The sequence below is a fragment of the Primulina eburnea genome, chromosome 1 (genome assembly GCF_022965805.1).
Source record: "Primulina eburnea isolate SZY01 chromosome 1, ASM2296580v1, whole genome shotgun sequence".
NCBI classification, from domain to species: Eukaryota; Viridiplantae; Streptophyta; class Magnoliopsida; order Lamiales; family Gesneriaceae; genus Primulina; species Primulina eburnea.
Window position 1 is genome coordinate 1,580,297 of NC_133101.1, and position 24,175 is coordinate 1,604,471.

Sequence of the window (24,175 nt, forward strand, 5' to 3'; positions counted from 1 at the left end):
GTGTTCGAGTATTGCGCCCCTCCCAAAACTTAGGCTGTTCACCAGATCAACATTGACGAGGAAAATCTGAAGCATTTACAAGAAATTTCGTAATTAAAGCACAGAGATGTAAAATGGAAAAACAATGTAAACATATTTGCTAATAAATAACTTACCCATTCACATGATTCTGTTGTATGTACGAGTGTGATAACGTAGGTGCTCATATTAGCAAACAAAGAACTCAATATAAAGACTCAGAAATTACACACCACATATATGTCTCATACGTCAAAAGATATGGAATTACATTTGTTACACTTAGACAAAACAGTTTGAAGCCGCCAAAATAACATATACAAATAATGTAGTAGATCATAATTTAAATAGAAGGACTACAATAAGGAGCAAAAGAACGCATATCAACGCGCATATGAACCCAAAACAACAACAAACATGATCACGTGAGTATGGTGTGCTCTTCATGCCAGGATTTGGTAACTCATATCTTGTACGCGAGATGCCACGGTCCATCTTAGAATATTGATTGCTGTCATGTGGATGAGCTTCTTCCGCTTGACGAACATGTGGCCCCGACGATGAGTTCCTTGACTCCTCATTACAAAAGGTTTGGGTACTAGTATTAGATGAATGATCTGCAAAATTAGTTGACTTATGTTCTGATTTATACGGCTGTTCATACGTGGGTGTTACATTCCTTCCATGGTACTCAAGATACCAAGAGAAACTGTTTCGATGTTTGAGACCTGAGGGACAAATATAGTAATAGTGACCAGGACGAGTAGAGTAATCCCCAGCTTTCCGTAATATCATTACCCTGGTGCCACAATCGCACTGTGGTGGTGTCTTGAGTTCCATGATACCTATAAATCGGTACCTAAAATTTGAAACATTCGTAAAAAGATTAACAAATTCTACTCAAATGGGACCAAATTTCCACTGTAACGTTTATGTACATCTTTGTCTGTCATTATGTTTGGAGAAAAGATTGGATTCGTGAAAATAGTGCGAACAAGTCTCAAATTGGAAACACAAGCAGTAATCTTTCTACATAATACTATTGGGGAATCGTCAACGATGCATCAAACATTGTTGACACAACAAATTACGCGGAAACAAAACTAAAAAAATTAACTCAACAGAAACATAAGAAATTTAATACGCGTTCAAAGCGCAAAAAAATATCAGTTCCGTTTGAGTGAAACTCGGTAATGAAATAATACGCGACTTATAAATTTGGAAATTACTCACAAGAAATTGAAGACGCAGACAGATCTTGCTTCCGCTGGTTCGAACGACTTTTGTATCTATAATTTCTCAGATAACCTGTAAATACAAATAATCAGAAGAAGATGTTCGTGCTTTATGTTAAAAGTTCGGTTCAGAATAACATGGAAGCTCACCGCGTTTCTCGATCTTCCCGGATGAAGAAAATGGCGAGGGTTTCCACAGCACGGCTTTTATTTTTGACGAACACGCTGCTAGGTTTGGGGATAAGTACAAAGTCGTGGGAGAAATATAAAAATAATAGATGAAGGGTAATTTGGTCAGAATTAATTTTCCATGATTTTATCCCTCTTCTTAAAAACACACCACACATAATATTATATATCTCTCAAATTACATATCTTATCCTATCAAATATTTATCATTCAGATTATCAATCATTCAATTATCACATCCTAAATACCAAGCGAACCCTGTGTGTGGTGAAATTGTGTGCAAGTATGTATATAGATGATAAACATTAAATTTGGTGTGAACATGAGATTTGAAGTGTAAATGAGACCGCGTTTTATTTATTTTTTCGGGAACTCGCAACCATATTTCGGTTTGTACTGAATAATCATTCGAGTTAATACAATAGCATGCAAATTACATTAACCAGGTAAATCGTATCGAGTAAGTCATGTGTGACAAGATCGAAATCCTAACTAATGATCAAATGCTCAGTTATTTTACCAATTCGAACATCCTCTTGAGCATGAATCACCACTGCACAAAACTTTTGAACTAAAGTAAAGCAAAACATGACAAATTTCAAGAAATTAAGCATACCCATGATGTAACACATTAGTCACGCCCCTTAGACTCATACCTTTATGCCATGAGATGGGTGGGATATCAACAAACTCACTATTGGTCCGACATGTATTTCTATCAACAAATTCTAAGATATTTACCATCCATCATAAAATCATCAATACGTATTCTTGCTTCTTCCGGTAGGTGTGCAACTTCTGCTTTTCGGATAAACCACCACCGGCTTGTCGTCTACCCCAAAATTGCAACACTTGTCTTCATCAATCCGACCAATCGGAACCGAATGGCTGCGAGGCACAGGCGCTGCCTGTGCTCGTCTTATCATCGGGCTTGACCTTCTGGAGTACCCATCTAAACTTGTAGCACGACTCGAATTTGACGAGCTCACACTGGTGTTTCTGGAGATATTCCCGAGTTGAGGAGTTGGGCAGCTCATGCCGCTGCTGGGCATGTTTTGAAAGTACAAATGACGGGCTCGGGCCAGAATTCTTATTGGCCCCTTGATGATTCGAATAAGCTTGCTCTCTTTCCGACCCTTGATGCCCATAGATATTTTTTTTTTCTCAACCAATTACAAGGAATTAAGGAGTGAATCGTGTAGTTTGGAATCGGAGGGGAGAAACCGGAGGAGTAGGCTGTATTTATATCTGTCGTGGACTTTTATCTTTTGGATAAAATAATAACAACAATAATTAATATAATATTGTTTGAGCGTAAAATTTTGACCGTAACTTTATTATAAATTCAAATATATTGCATTTTGGCCTAGAACGTTTATAACTAGAGCATGATACGGTCGGCATTTCCATCTTTAAAAAAAAAAGATAGCAATTCCAATGTTTTAGTTAGTCCAAAATATCATGATTTATATCTCCAAACCTTCAAGTTTAAAAATAAATTAAAACAATAATAACAATTAATGATATATAATTTCATAAAATTAAATCAGCCTTAAATTACGAATATTTGTATCACGGGCTCATGTTGATAGCATGCCGCAGAGATAAGAGCAAATGGAAATGGAAAGTCAGAATGCGTTTTGAATGACGGCAGAAGGTGAGTGCAAATCTTAATTTTTTATATAATTTAAAGTTTTCAATGCAAGTTTTTTAGTGATTCATTGTCCATCCAAATGCGAATTAACTGTACAGAGTGTCACTTATATATATATATATATATATATATATATATATATATATATATATATATATATATATATATATACAATTTTGATATCCTGCACACCTACCGTGCACACCTTTGTGAGCACCGATGGATATAGAAAAATTGTGCATCCAATGGATGAGTGACACCTCATCGGTGCTCACAAAAGTGTGCACGGTAGGTGTGCAAGATATCAAAATTATATATATATATATATATATATATATATATAATATATATATATATATATATATATATATATATATATATATATATATATATATATTGAATTGGCTTAACTTGAATTTATTATGTCAAATCTAATCAAGTGATGCCACCAATTGCATTATATGTCTTGATTTTTAAAAGGAGAAGATGGAAGAATGTGTATATATTTTATTCCTTTCCACTTCCCAAAAGTATATATTATACTGAATCGCTATTTTTTATGGAGGGAAATTAAGGAAGCATTTGGATTTGGAGACGAAATTTGTTTCCATCATATATTATATACACAGATAAGTAGCAATATATATTTGTTTCACTAAGAAAATAATTTATTAACATACTACAATCATTTATAACCAAAGTTTTAAAAAGCACAAGAGTGCGACGAAACGTCACGATTGAACTCTTCGTTCATTCGGCGTGAGGAGAACCCACCAATAAATGCTTCAAATCCCTCGCATAACAGATCTAGTGAGAAATATATCAAGACTTAATAAAACTTCATCGATACATCAAGAAACGGGTGTATACTTGTTTTGAAAATTTTTAAATCACAACATAATCTTTAAACAAAATCATGAATCAATCAAAGATATAATACATTTTCATCAATACGTCAAACGAACAGTTAAAATTTGTCTTATCATTTCATTGAGATGGTACGAAGACGATCACGTCACTTGGAAGATACCTCGATCATGATCAACATCGATGTAAAACTCGAAATTCCAGCCATATATCCTCGTCCAAGCCCTAGGAGCCTCTCCTCTCTTTCCTTTTCTAAACTTTTTACGTGAGCTATGGGGTTGGGATAGGGTTTTTCTTCTTTTTATTCAGATTATAAAAGTGCTAATTTAATACTTAAAAGTGTAAATAACTTTTAAAAGTACATTAAATTAAAATAGATGTGCTAACTTTAACACATGAAACAATAAACCAAAATATTTAAAAGCGTTAATCTTTTAATTAAAAGTGCATTCTTTAATAATAAAAGTTGTGGGGAATTCCTTCAACTTGTAATGTGACACAACCGACTTGATTATATTTTTTAATTTGTTTTACATAATAATGTTTTCGGTAGAATTTCAAATCAATTTGTGGCCATTTTGTCATCATCAAGACAGATATACAATATTCTTCAATAATCTAATATCTTCTACAGATGTTTTGCACTTAAAAATATACTATAAATATAGTGGAGAATTAAAGTGTGCATATTATCCAGTAGTTATTAATAACATATAATTATGAGAAGGTTTCTGGTAATTTACCTAATTATGTTTAGCGAAAGAAAAATTTAAATACACTTATACCCCAGATCATTATCCATTTACCGGTTGTCAAGATTTTCTCTAAGGTTTTGCTCGGATGAAATTATTTGATTTGGAGAAAATTGTTTGAAAAATAGATTTGAAATAACACCTGTTTTGTATGTATTTCAAATCTATCATAATTATCATTATATAAACATAAATTAACAAATTTGTGGATTTGAAATTTACGCAATATAAGTTAACTTAAATAATCAAATAAATATGAAATCCATTGCTTCAAATCTCTCTACCAAAAAAAAGGTTAGAAAGCGGGTTCTCCTATAAATGACATGTGGCAGCTCGCAATAAATGTGTATTTGTGATTTTGGTTATCTATATTGTCAAATTTCAGTTTTAGTCCTGTTATCTTTGTTTTTTTTCCTTGTAATTTTTATTCTTTTTCGACGTGACACTGATGTGGAACTGACATGTTCAGTGTCATATCAATACTCACGATGAAAATGACTAAAATAGTAAAAAACCAGAAGATACATATGACTAAGATTAAAATTTGATGACATAAAGACCAAATAGGAAAAAATATAAACTTACACAACAAAATATACATTTCCCCCTTCTAATAATTAATGATAGGTCTTAGTGTAACAACTTAGTTTCATTTCCACTTTTACACTCAATTAATCCGTTCGGTCGATGGAGTGCAGAAATATTCAGTGACTTACCAGCAACGATCGTCACCATAGTAACAATATTCAGTAATATATTTTTCGTTGCTCCACCGAGAAAAATGCCAAAAAAATGGAAAAGAAAACCTAGAAATTGCATTAAAATCATTTTTGAAATCTAATTTACGCTAAATGTATTATCGGATCAATTAACCTAATTAATATCTCAATTTGTTTCAACTCCTCGACAAAGTAGTATATATTGTGGAAGAGAGAATATAAGCTCTAGAAGCCACATGTTTAGATCTGACAAGTTAGCATATTCATCCATAATTAATATATGAATTATGAGAATTCATGCACGACCGAAGCCTAGAAATCAAGAAATTGTCAACAAACCTAACGTCAACCACATCAATAAATGTCTCAATAATAGCGGTGTTGGTCAAATTTCGCAATCGAATCGCCGACGCTTAAGACAAACTAAATAGTTGAATCCGAGCCAATTTTTGTCTTTATACCATTTGTTTCATTTATTTGAAGTCAAATAATTGAATTGAATAATGTATCCATGCACTATATATAGAGCTCCGAAGTATCTGGAAAACTTCATCAAATATTATCAATTCTATGATTTATCAAACACATATTTTAAATAAGTAAACCCTCAATATCATAGTTTAATTCGAGTAAGAACAATTAATGGATTCGTCATCTTCGTATGATTCTTATTCATCAAGTTCTTCATCAGTCCAACTTAACCCTCAATATCATGAACAAGAAAGAAAGACCAGAAAATTCAGGACGGATTTCCGTTCATCGCTCCATTCGGTTCGTAAGCACCCCTCCAAGAATATCATGAAGAAACCCATCGCACCATTGCCGCCAACCCCACCAAAAATCTACAAGGTTGATCCCCTTGCCTTTAAGGATGTCGTTCAGAAGCTGACGAGTGCACAGGAGTTCCAGCCATCGCGGCTGCAGGAGGTGGCGCCGCCCCCGCTCAGCCTCACTCCGCGACATGCTCATCGGCTGGGCGTGGTGCCATTATTGTCGGAAGAAACGCAACGGAGATCATTTGATAATGCTTTTGGGGATCTCAGTCCGCTTGGGTTCAGCTTGTCACCTGCATCCCTTGATTGGTGCTCGTCTTTTATCTTCAGCCCGGCAACGATTTCTTCTGTGGAGCCAAATTCAGTTCTATAATTTGGTTTCTTGATTCCTCGTTTTTAGATAATAAAAAAATATATAAATCGCATTTGTTATAACTATTTATTTCATTGCCCTGTCCAGATGTGGTGGAAATGAAAGTCAATCAAGTGCAACTGTTACTATGACGTAAAAAATGTGCTTATTTATTTTATGTTTATTTACGAGGATGGTCATCTTTGAAGAAAAATAAAAAAAAAGAAGGTGTTCTGTCACAAGAAAAAGTAATAATTTTGATATAAAAAATATTATTTTTATAAATTTTGTTGGTAAGATATTCGTATCTTGAAATTGATTTGTAAGACGTGTTCATATGGGGTTTTTTTCCAAAATGAACTAACTATTCATAGACTTTTGGTTTTTCAATTAGGAAAATGATTTTTTGATCTAATATTAAGTTGTTAAAGTTTAGTTTTGGAAAAATAAAATTTAATTTTCGGTTATTTTGATCAACTTGCATCTGACAAGTTATCAATTTTTATGTCACGTTAGTATTTTCGGCGTTACATTGCGATAGAAGCAAAATAATAAAAAATTAAAAAACAGTGTTCCAAAACCAAATGTTAAAAACCTATTTGAGCTAAACCAAAAACTAATCATGTTAGTGAATCAAAAACTATTTTTCCTTTTCAATTTCCCAAAATCGGATTAAATGAAGTAAACTAATTTATTGTATTAAAATTAATTTTAACTGACTAGAGGACCAAGACTCTTTCTATATCAACTTACAACACCGTATTTTGAATATTTCACAATTTTGGTAAATTGTATTTTTTAAATTATTCCAGTCTCTATGTTATCGAATTTTAGTAATTGTCTTCTATCTTTGTTTTTCCGTGTTGTTGCAATTTTAATATTTCTCTGATGTGACATTGATCGTATACATTAATATGATATCGATGTGGCGCCACATAATGTTGATGAATTTAATGTCCTGTTAATATTCTTGCAAGCAAAATGATTAAAATTGTCAGATATTAAAATATACTCAAATAAATTAAAAGATGACACAGATGATGACGATCACAAAAAAAAAACATATAAAATCAAAATGACAACTTCCTCTCTCGGTTATCTTACATCACATTAACAAATTAATAATAAAAGTCAGGGTGGGAGCAAAAACATTCAGTTTTAGAGGTGAAATTTATTTATTTTTAAATTATTAGGTATCAAAATAAAGTATAAATATAAATATAGTTGATGATATATTGACATACAAAGTGAGACTATTCATTACATTGTGTTTATATTGTAAAAAAAAAAAAATTGAATTTATTAACAACGTTAATTTAATGTAATGTAAAATAGAAAAAAATGTAACTTTTCAAATAAATATACTATAAACATTACAAGGAAATTATTAATTTAAAATTTTTGAGCTAAGAAAATAATATCCACGACTCTTCATGTATAAAACTAAGATTTAACCCAATAAATTTGTCCTTTGATCTTATTCTACTCTAATTTATTAATGAGTGAGTCTCAAGTGAGATCGTATCACGGATCTTAATCTGTAAGACGGGTCAACCCTACCCATATTCACAATAAAAAGTAATACTCTTAGCATAAAAAGTAATACTTTTTCATGGATAATCCAAATAAGAGATCTGTCTCACAAATACGACCCGTGAGACCGTCTCACACAAGTTTTTGCCTTTATTAATGATTGATTTTATCCAATAAATTTCTCACACTTCTATAGCTCCTTTCAAAATTCATATTATTTATGCTATTTTTGTAAATCCAAGATTTCAATTCTTGATCGTGATAGTATTTGAAATTTTAGATTGGACAATATCATGTTAAACTCAAGAATTTGAATAATATAGTGTATATTTTTCTGAATTTGAGATGTACAGAAATACCTGGATAAAGATTTAAGCAAGAAGATAACCCAATCTTGGAACTGAAAATCTTGAGAATATACCATGGGATTTTCGAAATATTGGAAGGATTTTATTAGGGATTTTCGAAAATATCATTAGATTTAGAGCAGTCTACGCGATAAATGCAATCTTGGTAAATATTTAAAAGTTCAACTACCAAGATTTTAGGAAAATAATCCAAATCTTATTTGTGGAAAAATACCACTAAATTTCGGATTTAAGTAGGCAAATTTGTGGGATTTAAGAAATATAATTTTTATTATTTTAGGAAGTCAAAAATCTACCGAATATTGGGAATTAGACACAAAAGTCGAAATTTCACAGACTGGGCAAGGCATAATTTCGAAAATTATCCCTGGAAAATATACATAGATTTCGAAATTTAGGATAAAGATTAAATGTAGATTTGATCACGATTTAGATGGAGATTTGATTTTAAACGCGATTTGATACACGATCAAGATAGCAGCCAACTCCTATAAATAAGAGGGCTCAGTGTCTCGAAAATCACACCATTTCTTTACTCCATATTTTCGAGTTCCCCTCCCCTAGTTCCTTAGGATTTTCGAGCACAGCGAAGCACTGCCGCAGTCTAGCCACCGGAGTTTACACGTTTTTTCATCAAGATTCAAGGTAAGTGGGTTTTTGTTATACTATAATTTGCACACTTGTTCTTCGTAAGTGAGCTTTTGTTATGTATATATTCTTTCATAATTGAGATTTTGTTCGCCACACTTGTTCTTTGAAGTGGGCTTGTGTTTAAAGAAATTATAGTTTGTGTACGAATCTCCCTTCAGTTTTGAAATTCGTTCGAGCATAATTCCTTGTTCATGATATATTTTCTTCAAGATTTGTCAAGTTATTATGTTCAAGGCACTGTTAGGATTCGATTGGATATGGGAAAGGATTTCCGAACTATGACCTTTATACGGTGGGATGGTAACCGTTGTACGGCCTCACTCCATAGAGGATTAACATATTGGACATGGCCTCACTCCTTAGAGGATTAACATATAGAAGACTGATATCAGGAAACCATGTAAATGAGATGACTTTCAGTGCTATATGAGTATGTTAAACAAGTATGATATACAAGTATGATATGTGATGAAATGTTATGATTATGAAGTATGAGTATTCGTTATGATTCAAGTTACGATATGCTATGTAAAATTTGAATTCAAGTATATGTATATGTTGTTTCATGTCTCGAACGGCCCCCACTTGCTGAGTATTTCCCAAAATACTCACCCCTTACTTCCTCTCCACCCAGATAAGAACGAAGAGCAAATGGATGAAGATGAGCAAGAGAAATTTTGGGGATGGTAGAAGATCCCGAGTTATTCCAGAAGTTTTAAGTTTTATTTATGTTTATCGCTTCCGCACTATTTAAAACATATTTAATCAGTTTATTTTGGTATTTGAGTTGTAAAGACGTTTTTTTGGTTGATTATGAGAAATAAACTGGTTTTGGTATATACTGTGCTACGAGGCTTGTTGTTTGACGATTATGTGATTGTTGAGCAACGCCGATGTCGACTAACCCCGGTCTCGGGGCGTGACAATTTTGCGCCGTAATTTCTTGTAAATATCCAAAATTATTAAAACATTTTTCGGTTTCTAAAAAATTTCATTATAATTCAGATTTCAGAATTTCTTACCCTTGACCAAAATTTTGAAACTTTTTTTATTTAATATTAACTTTCAATTTATGATTCCGAATATCTTACCTTACCCATTGACCAAAATTTTGAAGCATCGTTTATAAGATCTAAATCAATATCATATTAGGGGAAAAAAGAAGTAAATTAAAATACTTAACATCAAAAATGACAAAATATTTAATAAAACATAATAAAAATGTGCAGTCTAATTGTATAAACTTTGACTTTTCACTTTTGGGAGTGGGCCAGCTGAGGTGAGAGAATTATATAAGAATTTGGAGCGATATTAATTTTATAAAAAAAATTACGAAATCATCTCACAATTTTGTAAAATACATCTCTATTCAACCCAACTATTAAAAAATATTAATTTTATATTAAAAATATTAATTTTGAGCATAGATCAAGTCGATTTATTTCACAAATTTAAATATATGAAATCATCTCATTCGGGAGTTAGAATCAATTTTTATGTTAATGACTTTGTTTTAATTTTTTCTCTCATCCTAAGAATAATGAAATTTTGTTCTTATTAATAATTTTAATATAACTTTTCATCAATTTTGTAATAGTGTTGACATGGTAACAACTGTATTTGCAATATATGATATAATGTCGTCATGTCAATACTATATAATATTTTATCATTAATATTCGACATCATATCAATATATGGACAAAAAAAACTAAATGTAGAAAAATAATAATTTATTGGATCAAGAAAAAAAAATTAACTGGCAAACCAAAACTAAAATAAGCCAATATACGAGGCGAATTTTATAATTTTTCTTGCCTATGAACGTAGGCTTGTCAATTAACTTTCCATTATTAAAAGGAGAAATATCCTTTCTGTCTATTAAATTATCAAAATTTGATTTTGATGCACCAGTTTTTAATTTTCATTTATTTTGTTCTAATTGTTGATGTGACGTCGGACATGCCAGCATTTTTCAACTCCACATAAACAATTTTTGATGTGACGTCAGCATTCTAAATAAATATGATTAAAATCCAGCAAAAATCAAACTCACCGTGTCAAAACCAAACCTTAAATATTTAGTTGATCCAAACCTAAAATAGGACAAAAAAAATGTATACCACAGGAAATCAGTAAACTAAATAACTTCATCGTTAATTCACCGAATTCAGTAGAAAGATTAGTGACTGAGGCCTATTTATGTTCCAAATCCCAACTTTGTATTTGATTAAAATGATAATAAAGTGTTGAAAAAAATGACAAATAAAGTGGATTACATATGTTCAAAAATAAATACAGTATATTGCTATTTGAGAACACATTATTGCTTGTAAAAAAAAAAATATCCCTCATAAATAAACCTTGGCCTGCCCATTTTTACTTGGTAACTGCCGATCATCAACTGGTGAATGCTCACCTTTTATGGGTCTAAAATTGCTTGAAAGCCGCTCCAGCTGTTCCCGCAGAAAGTTTCCCAGTGAAAATTGTGGTGTTCTTCCGGTATTGCTTCTGCTTGTTTCTGGGGATGTCGCCCCGGGGGACGATTCAGAAGATGTGTTTACGGCAACAATGGAGCCTCCGATTTCTTGAGTCAACATTTCCAGGGTTTCTGGATTTACTTTTTGCCCCGACATGTCTTTCACGTAGAATGTTCCGATCGCTTTTTCACGTTGAGTGCCAATCTCAGCCCTAGTTATTGATAATCCACTCTCTCGGAAAACTCGAGTGACGTCCGATAGCAATCCCATTCTGTTTCTTGCGCAAATATCCAGTCTTAATCCCTGCCCAGTTATCAAGCAAACTAATTGTTAGCATATAGAAAACGACTCGAATAGGTTCGGCTAGCACTTGGAAAATGCTAATAAGTTTTGAGTGATAATCCATTCTAATATGTCGCTTTTTGAGGTTTGAGTTCTTTTCTTTGACATTTGTGATCTAACATTGTGCTATATTGATTATGGACAGAACATCAGAGATGATCTGGAATTAGCAACCGTTGAGAGTTAGTATCAGTAATGTTATCCATTTTCACATTATGATTGAATATACTTCCATCAATGATAGGTGAGGATTAACCGTTCGAACCGGGCGTACTCAGGTGGGAAATTGGCTTCTTGATTTCCGATATCAATTCCATGAGTAATTGTGGAGAAGATTAATGTGTTTTGGAGGTAGAGGATAGCTTTTTTGGGTTTTGGTACACATCTTGATACTTCGCATCACTACAAGAAAATTGAGTTATAATGACAAAAATTTAATGAGGGTATGAAAATGGGTCACTAAAAACATAATTTTTGAAGTTTTTATGAGGGTAAAAAAAACCATTATTAAAGAGTTAAATTATTAGTGACGAATTCTCAATTTCGTAGCTATAGATAACTAATGCCGTCATTATTTGATTACAAAAAAATTCCTCTCATAATTGCCTACAGATTTTAGGCGTCACTTATAAAATTATTTCCCTCCAACCAATTACTTATAAAATTATTTCCCTCCAACCAATTATAGATTTTAGGCGCCACTTATAACTAATCCCGCCACTTTTACCTAGGAGGGCAGTAATGAAGGTATATGATGGGATTATTTTCGTCATTAAAATTAATTTATGACGAGTTTTGGACATTTAATGACGACATTTCTCGTCACTATAGATCAATTTTTTTGTAGTGCGCATGTTAAAGAGAAACTTTTTGTGTTATCCTTGTGTCAGTGAAAATTCGATCCTGTACCCGAAGGTACAAAATCCACGGCCATTTGGCAACACATGGGACGTTGGATATAGCAGGTAGTATCCACCTGCTAGGATCGAATTTATCCAACTAAAATGTGAAATAGAAAATGCAATATCAAAAGAATTGTTGGACCACATACATGAGAATTTCTCCTTTCTGTGGCGGCAACCAAACACTGAGTAACCCTTAGCCTTTCAGCTTCGGAATCTAAAGTGTATCCTTTCTCATGTCTTACATAGTACTCCTGCAAGAATTTCAAGATTTATCACCTAATGGTGCCCTATTAAAACCAAAAAGGTAGAAAATATTACACATTTTTACCTGGAAAGCAATAGCTTCCTTGGAGCTCATAGCTGCATGGAAGACTACATAGTGCAGATCTGTCAAAGTACAAAGCGTGTCATATAACAACTTAGGCCGATCTCTACACCTTATTGTCACAGCGGAATATCCATTTTCTTTACACTGGTCAATTTTCACATGCGTGCCATCACATTCTTTCTTCTTCTGCCCTTCATACCTGGTACACTTGATCAACATCGTCGTCGTCATTACCACTACCACAACATGAACAGCATTCCTCGTAGTCTCTATCAGCTGCCATCAGCTGGTGGAGCCGTCTCTCTGTGTGGGTTTGACATGTATCCGGGGCAGCCAATCTAACGCTACGCCTCTCGTCATTGTAGTGATGGGCTTCGACGACATTTTCAAGTCGCGTCTGCATTTGGGCCACTCTACTAGGGTCCATGAAGCCACCTTTAGAACTATTGTCTACATAAATAATGCATGCTGCTCGGTTGTTGTGAGTCCATGCCATGGCTGCGGAGACGTCACATCCTAGCTCAGCCAGCGCAGCCGACATCTCGGACATCAAACCTGGCCTATCTATCCCAGTTATCTCAAGAGCCGTGTGTCCTATCCATAGTTGCTGGGGCCTGGAAACTTTCCTACTCTCGCAGATGCCCTGTAAAATTATCAATCTTTGGTTCTGCCCTATCTGCTAAAAATGAGCTAATGTATAAGTAATCGAAAACCAACCTCATGGATGCGATGTATGTCACTTTCGTCCGTAATCTTTTTCCCCTTCTGGTCGGTTACATGGAAGACTTGGAAACACACATGAATACAAACAAACATTTACGCGACATCCCAGACTCATAACATTTGGATTTTTACAAAAGAAAATGTATAACGAGTGGATCAATCTAACTTACCATCCATGAGCCAACCGCCATCAGACGAGACGTATGATTTCAAAATAACAAGTTCAAGATCCGTCAAAATTTGGACGATCTCCAGCAGTATCCCGTGCTTATTAGTACTATCAACCTATGACAATAAAGAAGGAACAGAATAGCTAAAGACAGCCTATAAACTGGGTCGCATGTAACTGCCAATACTAACCTTCACAAGAGTTAAATCTGGAAAAGTGTCAGTTGTCAATACGAACCCTGAAAAGCCCAAAGCCAGAACATTGCATAAACAAATCTTGTAATATTGTCTCGCGAATACATTCTGAATATACTGCAAGCTACAATAACCTTGGTGGATGTATTCTTTCCATGAGCTCTTCAAATTCGGGATGAATGCTTTGTTCGTAAGTAATGTCCATCTTCACGAGATAACTTTTCGAGCAATAGATCACTGAAGAAACTAAATAAATTGATGAAAGTTAGAATTAAGTTTCAAACGATGATTTATATTAGCAAATATACCTTGAGGATAAGGATGCAGTGTATTCCTTGTTTTTCACGCCTATTTCTTTTCTGGAAAACAACAGCAATATCCAATTCAATCCTCGTATAGAAATGTGACAAGATTTCTTGAATTGAAAGCAATCCCTCCTTTGAATTTTTCTAAATTTACTTGGATTTATAAAATCCGAACAATCAAAGATTTATCCCTAGAGTAGAACCATATATTTACGAAATATACTTCTTGAATTGTAAGCAATATAAGCAGAAATCGGAATCTATAGACATAAAGTTAGGCGGAAAAACAGAAAAATTCATTTGAAGAAACAACGGTAGATACTCAACATGAGAAATTGTAAAAGGAAAAAATCAACGCATTTCAAAGGATGTGATTATTATAACTCAAGAAATATACTTAATTATACCTACCAACCTAAGAAATTTTCAGAGAAATTCATTAGAGAAACAAACCAAGAAACGACTTTAACGTTAATCAACCACGAATTACCTCTGAATAACACCAAGCTGCTCTCGTGTGTGTCACGAAATCGGGACCAAGACTTTTATGGAACACGTGAAATCTAGAGTTTTGTTGAAACCTAAAATCAGTTCGCTGGAAAAAGAACCCATTTTCATTTTGTGTCGATGAGCCAAAGGAAAAGAGGGTGACGGGGAGGATTCACAACTCGATTTTGACACGTCGTAAAAGAGAGATGGCGCATGAATGCGGCGGCTCGGTCTAGCAAATCGGACACGTTTGTTTTGAGCAAATTCATGAAATCATTTGTGGGGCTGATAATGCCCGCAGATATTACGTAGTAAAAGTTAACTACAATTGGAAGAGGTTTTGTCGTTTAAGGAAAGAGCTTTCGGAGTGTGAGATTTGGCAATATGTTCTCGGTTTGTTTCTTGGTATTTTGAGTGGTTTATAATTTTTTGACGAAAAAAAAAAATTCACATTTTTTCAGAATATTAGATTAGGTTGCCTTTCTTCTTATACATTTTAATTTTATTAAGAAACTTAATTTGACGATGGACTTCAAGTTTATATTTAGAAATATTGGGTGCTATACCATAATTATTAAGGAATACAATCAATTTAGTTATATAAGTTATATGATATCATCAAAATACTTGAGAAATTCAATAAAGATGACTCTGCATTGGTTAGAACCCCGATAGATATCATTCAGCATCTATCAAAGAATCGAGCTGAGAGTATATCTAAATTAGAATACTTTCGAGTCATTGGAAGTCTGATGTACTTAATGAGTTGTACAAGACCAGACTTAGCTTATGCAATAAGCAAATTGAGTAGATTCACAAGTAGCCAAAAGAAAAATGCGTGTCTTTGTAATCTTTTATGGTGTATGCATATCTCAAACATATCATCACACTTGAGTTTGCTCTCATTCTAGCTACTTTTTCATGTAGGATGCTCATGCTTTGAATCTCTTTCCAAAACTTGTATTTGGTCTTCAAGTTGTTATATTTATAGCCTCCAACAATAATATGAACATTTGAAACGAGAATATGACATTTGAGAAAGTTTACGTATTGTTTTTTATATTGAAACGATCATATTTTCGTTGATGGCTATTTGTCGAATTTGACTGTTGCTGAATTCTAACCGCTGCTGAATTTTGTCGTGCTAAATTCAATCTGCTGATTTTGGGCTTTTACTAGATACAACAGCTACTGATTGTAGCAGCTATTGGTTACAGTGGCTATAGGTTTTCAATAGTCATCTCTACTGGCTTGGACTCTGTTGCATTTCGATCTACTGCTTTTCAACACTCACAATTTCAGCACTCATGATTTCAATAACCAAGTTTCTTGCTTATAACTCTTGATTCATTTTTTTTTTCTGGCAAAATTATGGGCATGAAAGATGTAGCCTTTTTTCTTATCTTTCCTAGAAAAAAAATACTCATTTAAGAGCTCGTACAAAAGTGTTGTGCTCGAAAACACAGCTGTGCCAGAGATTTTGCTCTATTGAATTTGAGTGCAGAACCAGTAAATTCAATGTGCATTTTCGTCCTCTTAAATTATGATTCAGACCTTGACTTCTGAATATGATTTGTAGCTTTTTGTGTTGGTTGTTTAACCGTTTTAGCGGCTGATCATTTGAATCATCGAGCTATGAGATATCATTACAAAAAACTTATGCTTGCTAGATTTTCAGTTTGCTGATTCCTGATCTCAGCATCCAAAACTTCTAGATTTAACTAACAAATAAAAACTTCAATAAATATGCCAGAAACATAATAGCAAATCTTGTATAATAAAATATAGATTTTTAGCATTCTGAAACCCAACACAATGCATTCTAATATATTTTTAATATTTTGCTAGGTATAAATTAGTCAACAAAGTCTCCTAAATATTTGTGAAAACTTTAATTCAAAATCAGACAAGAGATATTGATCAACATTTTGCAAACAAAATGTTGATCGAAGAAAAAATGATAACATGGATAAAGAAACTTGATTAATCTATAAAAAATAATAACAATAAAGAAGTCGGTCAACCTCTACAATGTTTTTGTTAAGGTATTTCATTATGTTACATGTATTTTGATTATTATAAGGTAATACATAATTGAGTTTATATTTTACATTTTTTGTACGTTTATAAAAAAATATTATTGCACTTCAGTGTTCGAGGGGGTCCTGTTTTAAAATCCGTTTCAGGTCACAAAATTGTCAGGTCAGCCCTGATTAGCCGATCAACCGGATCTTCTCTATCGGATTTCATTCTTGACAATTGAAATGGAAAGATCTTTATTCTAATCAGATTATGCTTGCGTAAAGAAAAGTGTTACGTTGATGGTGTTCATCGTGGATCTTATGCAGTTGCCACTGTCTGTGTGGCTGAGTTTGTCTTTGAATACATTAAATAGCCCTGCGTTTTACGTACGTACTTTAATATTTCTTGTATTTGTAAATGATTACACACACACACACGCTATGCATGCTGAAGCTGGCTTTTTATCGAGTATTGACTCGATCGAGTTCAATACTATCTATTATATATTAATCAAAATCAGAACATTTTATTTCGTTACGTTTGACCCAATAATTATTAATTAACCTGAATCAGTCATCACTAACAATATCTAACAACGACGATCATAAGGTTTTCAGGACTGGAGAAAGTTCAAAGGCAGATGGAAACCATGCCAACTCCAACTGGATCTTCAAAAGAGAGATCATCACATCAGAAAAGATTTTTTTTTCAAAAAATAAGATAAACTAATTTTAAACAAAATGATATGTATTAGCAGCTTCTACGTACATCAACCTTCTTACAACTTTTTTTTGGGGAAAAAACTATTTTTATTTACCGAAAACATTTCCCATCTATTATTTTCATATTATATATGTATATGTTCGTATGTAAATGTTTATGACAAGGAATCAATCAAGAGGTCATTGGACATGCATGCAACATATTATTAATATAGTATATGTAAATGGTAGACATTTTTTACAGTTATATTATACATGATTTCATTATATTATAATATATATAATGATAAACATGTGTATATGTCTAATTAATTGTCGATCCATTCATTTTACTCCAGAAATATAAGAAGAAATCTCCAGATAAAGAAAAATACAGGCACAAAGAACAGCGCTGCTATTTATATATGTGGTGACACCTTGTACCTCAAACAAGAAAATATCAGAAAGCAACCACAGCGTCTAAATTATTTTTATTATAAATATAAAAGAACATTATTTATGGTTTCTGTTTTTGGGTATAAATATAATCAATATGGGCAGCAAGGGTCCTCCTCATCAAGCACTCTTCGTCTTCAATCCCTTGGCAGCTATTTCCCGCTTCCCACTTAGCCTGCGCGTAACAAGTTATATATAAACCCGAACAAGCCCTTAGTTGCGAGTTTCTAAAAAGCGTAAAGCACGACGAAGCATCTTGGCCAATTTTACAATAATTTTAAGTCAAATAATAAATAAAATGACAGAAACACCATAAATTTAAGATTTATAAATAAATAAATTTTCATGTTCTAAAAAGGGGACGACGCTTGATCTCGATCGACTGTATTCAAGCTTAAGCGAGGTTTTAGAACACCAGTTAATCGTTAACGCCTGAAAAAAGAATTAAAAGGGCTTGTGTTTTTTTACCTGTTGTTCGGTTACCACTTGGTTTTGATGAAGCTTTGGCTCGGGACGAGCGGCCATGGATACCGAGAAGGTGGAGATCAGGAGGATGGCAAATAGGAAAATGGTCGTTGCTTTAGCCATTTATTTAAATCGGATTCTTGAGGGTTATAACTTATAGGATGCGGAGAGAATTAGAAATATGGTGCCAATTTATATAGAGTTCTTCTGCTAGTTTGGAAGATTGAAAAATGTGAAAGGGTGTGAATCTGGAGGGGTCAATCGGAGATTATGTTAATTTATTGTGTATTTAAGAGGTGGTGATTCATGTAATAATAAATAAATGTGAATTTGACCGAAGAGAAACATTAAAGTTTTGTATTTATTGGCTTGACAATTAAGAAATGATTCGGGTAACAAACATGAAGATTATTTATATTTTATTATCAATTTTGTCATTCAAAATTTTTGCAATGAGATTCATTTTGCTTTGTATATATACCATATGAAATAAAGATACCGCAGTAAATGGCATCGGCTCTTTTATGATATATACGATATGGATTAATTTATATTAGTAAAGTATTGCCATAGAAATATTCAGAAAATCGACGATGAAAATTTGGGGATAGTTTAGTTAAATAAAATATATAAAAAAAAAACTTCACCATCAACACCAAAATTAATTATTCTAAAGGGACTTTCTCACGTGATATGTTAAAATTATCATATCTATGTTGTCTTATATCAATATCCACATATGATCATATGTGTTGCTTCACAATTGGAATTCTCTCCCAGAAAATTATAATTTTTGTCATATATGTTTGTTTCTTTGTAATTTGGATATTCTGTTATGTTGATAAAATTGGTTTTTAGTCATATATATTTGATTTTTTTTTGTAATTTTAGTCATTTTTCATCGAGAATGTTGACTCACTATACATTTGAACATCATGTCGCCGCTACATTGGGAAAATGATCAAATTGAAAAAAAAAGAAGATGTACTAAGACTGAAATTTGATTATACATATGATCAAAGTTAGAAAGAGAACAAATATAAAACCAAAAATATATTTTCTCACTTCTCTCCCTTTAATAAAACCTCAGAATAACCTTTAATTTCGAATATATATTTAATGGATTGTCAAGAAAAAATATTTCAATTTTGATCTTTAAAAGTGCCCCAAAACAAGCAAGCTGGGCTACCATCTCGCCAAAAATTCGGTTTACATTCACTTTATGTGAATTGTCATGAAGAACAATTGCTTTTCAATACTTTCTTACTTTTAAGTGGGAAAGACCTTAATTATGGGAGAAGACTCGGTGCCACCAAATGGGATTTTGACAAATGTTATTAGTATTTTTAAATATAAACATATTTTAATTGAGTATTAATAATGAGCTCGATTCGAAACTCAACGAAGTTTTGGCTTGAGTTAAGCACGAACTTGATTCGTGTTTAACTCAAGAAAAAAACTTATGTTTCTTGAAGCTCCATTGCGCACGTGTTAAAGCTTAACTTTCGACCACCTTTCAAAATTTTATTTAATTTATTCTACGAAGTAATAACAACCAATATTAGTCATACCGATTAAAATAACTAGCTCGAAATCGACGCGATCTTATACTAACCAGGAATTAATGAAATTTTAAAAAAACGCTGTACGCGTAATTAGCATTCTAGAATCATTTGAAATGTGTTTAATCTGCATGATTTGTGGATATAATTCAAAACCATTTTAGTTTTTCGTGTGTCATGTAGTACGTAGCCACTGAATGACGTAGAAAACCTATCTTTAGTAACATATAATATATATATATATATATATATATATATATATATATATATATATATATATATATATATATATATATATAAAATATGAATTACGTGGTATATATAGCCGTTTATTTTGAATAATTTCGGTGTAGTTGTTGACCTTTATGCATGCCTTTATATTACGGGAACAATTGGAATGTTCAATAGTCAAATGTTTGTAATTACACACTCCCACTTTGTGGTACGTAGATCAAATTTTTTGTCCTACCAATTTTGGTGTGAACGACGAGGCAACAGTTTATTAACATATATTTTATCTCATTTAAAGATCTGTTCAAATTTTACAGATGATTAAAATTATAAATTATTGTGTTGTTTATGCATATTTGAATTTTAGCGAGTGAAAATATCACTGCCGAAAAGGAATCCAATACGGGATCAAAGAACGATTTTGTTTTCGGCTAAAAGTTCAAATTCTTAGACAAAGATATCACTGCCGCTTCCTCCCCCAAAAAAACCGCATTACTGTGAATTTCCTGAAAAATTCGATTCTCACTGTTCGGACAAAATATAACGTACCTCGCAGCATGGATAAACTTGAGACTATCCAATACATGTAATAACACTGTCTAGTAAACACAATTTTGTGCGACATAACATCGAAAAGTATGGAAATCAATTCTTTACTGTTGGTCAACCTTCCATATTCATACGAAAGTTCCGAGATTGAGATATAGGTTTTGATACAATTTGAGTGTATTTGTTTTTTTTTTATTTTGAACGCGTACACTGATCACAGTGGCTAAAAGTCTTCCGATAAGGAGAAAAAGTCATGAAATTCCCATTGATTTTTCAATATGTTACTATAACTATATTCTTCTAGAACTGTATAGTACGTACGCGTCTTGATTGATGAGAGGTTGCATCAAAATTTATTCAGTCCTCGTGATTGTCTGCAATGAGCAAAAGTTTTTAAAACGATATAGTTTTCCCAATAAATTTTTTATTTGTACAGTAAAAGGAATTAAAAATGATTAAAAAAATAACAATATTATATCTTTCATTCCTCTGAAGTTTTTATAGCATTTAAGTTTTTGTCCACTTTATTCTGAAACGTTCGGTCAAGCCGGATTCATTTTATATTTTTCCAGCCGGATTGACATTACTTTCTGGAAGAGAGGGATATGAGGAATTAAATAAAAAATGTTTGACCATAAACTACATTATAATATATCTAGTGAACCTAAAATATTTCGAATCGAACGAGGGACTATTTTTGGTTTCACGGCTATTCATTCGTATACGTATCTATCAGCATGTAAACTAGTAAACGTTACGTTTCCTTGGGGTTATTTGTGGACCAACGTTTAATTTTTCATATATTTTTTTAAAATTTTACATTTTAATTTATTGTTAATCTAGGAACAGAATAAGTTCACATTCCTAGATGCGACTTGCAAGTTCAACTAATCACGATTCTAGAACATATTTCTTGCGTCTCATGATTGAGTACAAAGAAACTCGGAAATTTAAATAAACGAGTCTTATGAAACATTCAACACTTGTTAACAAGGTCGTACCTTTTATGAGGTTAAGGAGACCACCACCTCAGGGTTCAGTCTTTGAGGTAGTCCAACTTATATATTTTGAGTTGATGACCTGTTGAAATAAATTTTTTTTGTCCAATATTAAATAAAAAGAAGAGTAATCTAATTATTTTTTGTTTATATTTGATTAAACTCGATCTTTTTTTCCAATTCGGTTTGAACAATTTAAATAATATCAAGAGATTTGGGATACTTGTTGAGTTTGAAAAAGTTAACGAGTTAGTCTTTAACTATTTTGATGAAATATTGTATATAACTTCAACAATTTTTTTAAGATGATACACTGTTTGACAAAATCGAATGATTTATTTCTAAATGCTTATATTACCTATACGATTTTGTTAACTATCCTAATAACAGTTGCATAAGTAGAAAGAAGCTTATTGAAATTGAAGTTAATAAACACTTATCTTCGATCAATAATGTCACAAAATAGACTAAATGATATAGATATGCTGTTAATTGAGAAAGAAATGATCCGAAAACTGGATTATACAAATTTGATATATATTTTCCTCTAAAATACCTAGAAATTATTATTATGTAATTATTTCAAATATTTATTGACTTGTTTTTTTGTGTAATATATTGTTTCTTGTGTATTTATTATATTTATTATTTGCCAACTGAATTTTAGTATTATTTATAGCAACAAGATAACACATTTTTAAATTTTTGCTTTAAGTCCCATCGAACACTGGTATGGCTATACACGTGTAAAGTAACATGTAGTCTATACTATACATTTATTTATTATTGAGTAAGGAAGATTGAGATTGGCTAGCCCCAAGGGAGATTGGTGATCGAATGACCACTGATCTCATAATCTGGGGGATAAAAATTCCAATGAAAATTGGTGCTCCTCATTTTAAAAATATCTATAATGTGTTTTGGAATAAAATTCGGAAATCTCGTCGTACTGCTGATCGATCTATTCGTGCATACGACGCTTTCTTGTGGCTAATTGTGGTCCAATTATTGAGGTTTATTTCTTTTTCTGTGTAGAGAAAATACCCTGTTAATATGGGAACATACACATCCACATGCATTTGTAGATGCGAGTCCAGCTATTCACGGTTCTAGAGTTTCTTGCATCCCGGACACTTCATATAAATTGACGTTTCAATTTAATTATTTCATGATGCAATGTTTTGAGAGATTTTGATACATAGCAAATTCGAAAAGCACTGAAATCCTGAGAATTGAATGATGGAAGAACAAGAAATAGAGCAAAAAAATGAATAATCGAATCATAGAGAAGAGTTTAATGTAATCTTTTAATATTATATATATATATATATGATTAATTAATTGAAAAGAAAAGCGTAGTTGTCAAATGTCAACGAACAAAAATTTGATGCATTCCTTTTGACTTCCAACGAAGCAAATCCTCAGTATTCCCACGAGAACGTTATTCCAGATCATCCTTCTTTGGACAGCTTATAGCATCGTGTGAATGATAATCAGATTCCATGTCTGGAAAATTACCTTTTAGTCCTGTATTTTTCAGTTTTAATTCCTTATAATAATTTAATTTATAGTATTAAAACCCTAGCTCTATTTTTTTTTTTCAATTTTAATAATTTTTTTTACAGAAAAATTAGTCAATAACCGGACAATGTTTATTTGACAACCACACATGCTGACATCTCTATATGTATATAAAAGTAAAATTATTGTTATATATAGTAGGTTCTCGCCACAAACTTTATGCTAAAAAAAGAAATAAATATGAATTAATAAAATATTTAATGATGTTATAATTTTCAATAGTATTATATATTTATTTAAACGTATCGATTTTGAAATAACATTAAACAAAAATAAATTTATATATGTAATTATAATAATAATTTACATTAAAAGATAAAAATACAAATATTTATTATTTCACTAAATCAAAATTATTCGAGAAAGTTTAATCTACAATGACATACACAATAATTAAGAACTATTCAAGTATTTACAATTCTTTTTATAGTTAATTAGATTAACTAAATAAATATTATAAATATAAATATAAATTATTATTTGAAAAGAAATAAAATATCTTAAAATTCTGTACAATTTATTTTTGAAGAAAAAAAATACTAACAACATTATTATTTTATAGTA

General features: G+C 32.0%; 1 protein-coding gene, 2 long non-coding RNA genes and 1 pseudogene across 3 annotated transcripts; 1 reads left to right on the plus strand and 3 right to left on the minus strand.

Moving 5' to 3' along the window:
- Positions 1 to 191: 191 nt before the first annotated feature.
- Positions 192 to 2,638, minus strand: LOC140810083 (uncharacterized). The gene is made up of 3 exons (XR_012113237.1): positions 1,404 to 2,638; positions 1,252 to 1,326; positions 192 to 877 (listed from the first exon to the last, which is right to left on the minus strand). It is a non-coding gene; the product is annotated as an uncharacterized lncRNA (long non-coding RNA).
- Positions 2,639 to 6,076: 3,438 nt separating this feature from the next.
- Positions 6,077 to 6,580, plus strand: LOC140814701 (uncharacterized). Its single transcript, XM_073173773.1, has one exon. It carries the CDS (start codon positions 6,077 to 6,079, stop codon positions 6,578 to 6,580), a length of 504 nt encoding a protein of 167 aa, XP_073029874.1.
- A 4,717-nt stretch (positions 6,581 to 11,297) lies between these two features.
- LOC140841448 (ACT domain-containing protein ACR1-like) lies at positions 11,298 to 15,345 on the minus strand (annotated as a pseudogene).
- Positions 15,346 to 18,165: 2,820 nt separating this feature from the next.
- LOC140810090 (uncharacterized) lies at positions 18,166 to 18,951 on the minus strand. The gene is made up of 2 exons (XR_012113238.1): positions 18,694 to 18,951; positions 18,166 to 18,400 (listed from the first exon to the last, which is right to left on the minus strand). It is a non-coding gene; the product is annotated as an uncharacterized lncRNA (long non-coding RNA).
- Between the last annotated feature and the right edge of the window lie 5,224 nt (positions 18,952 to 24,175).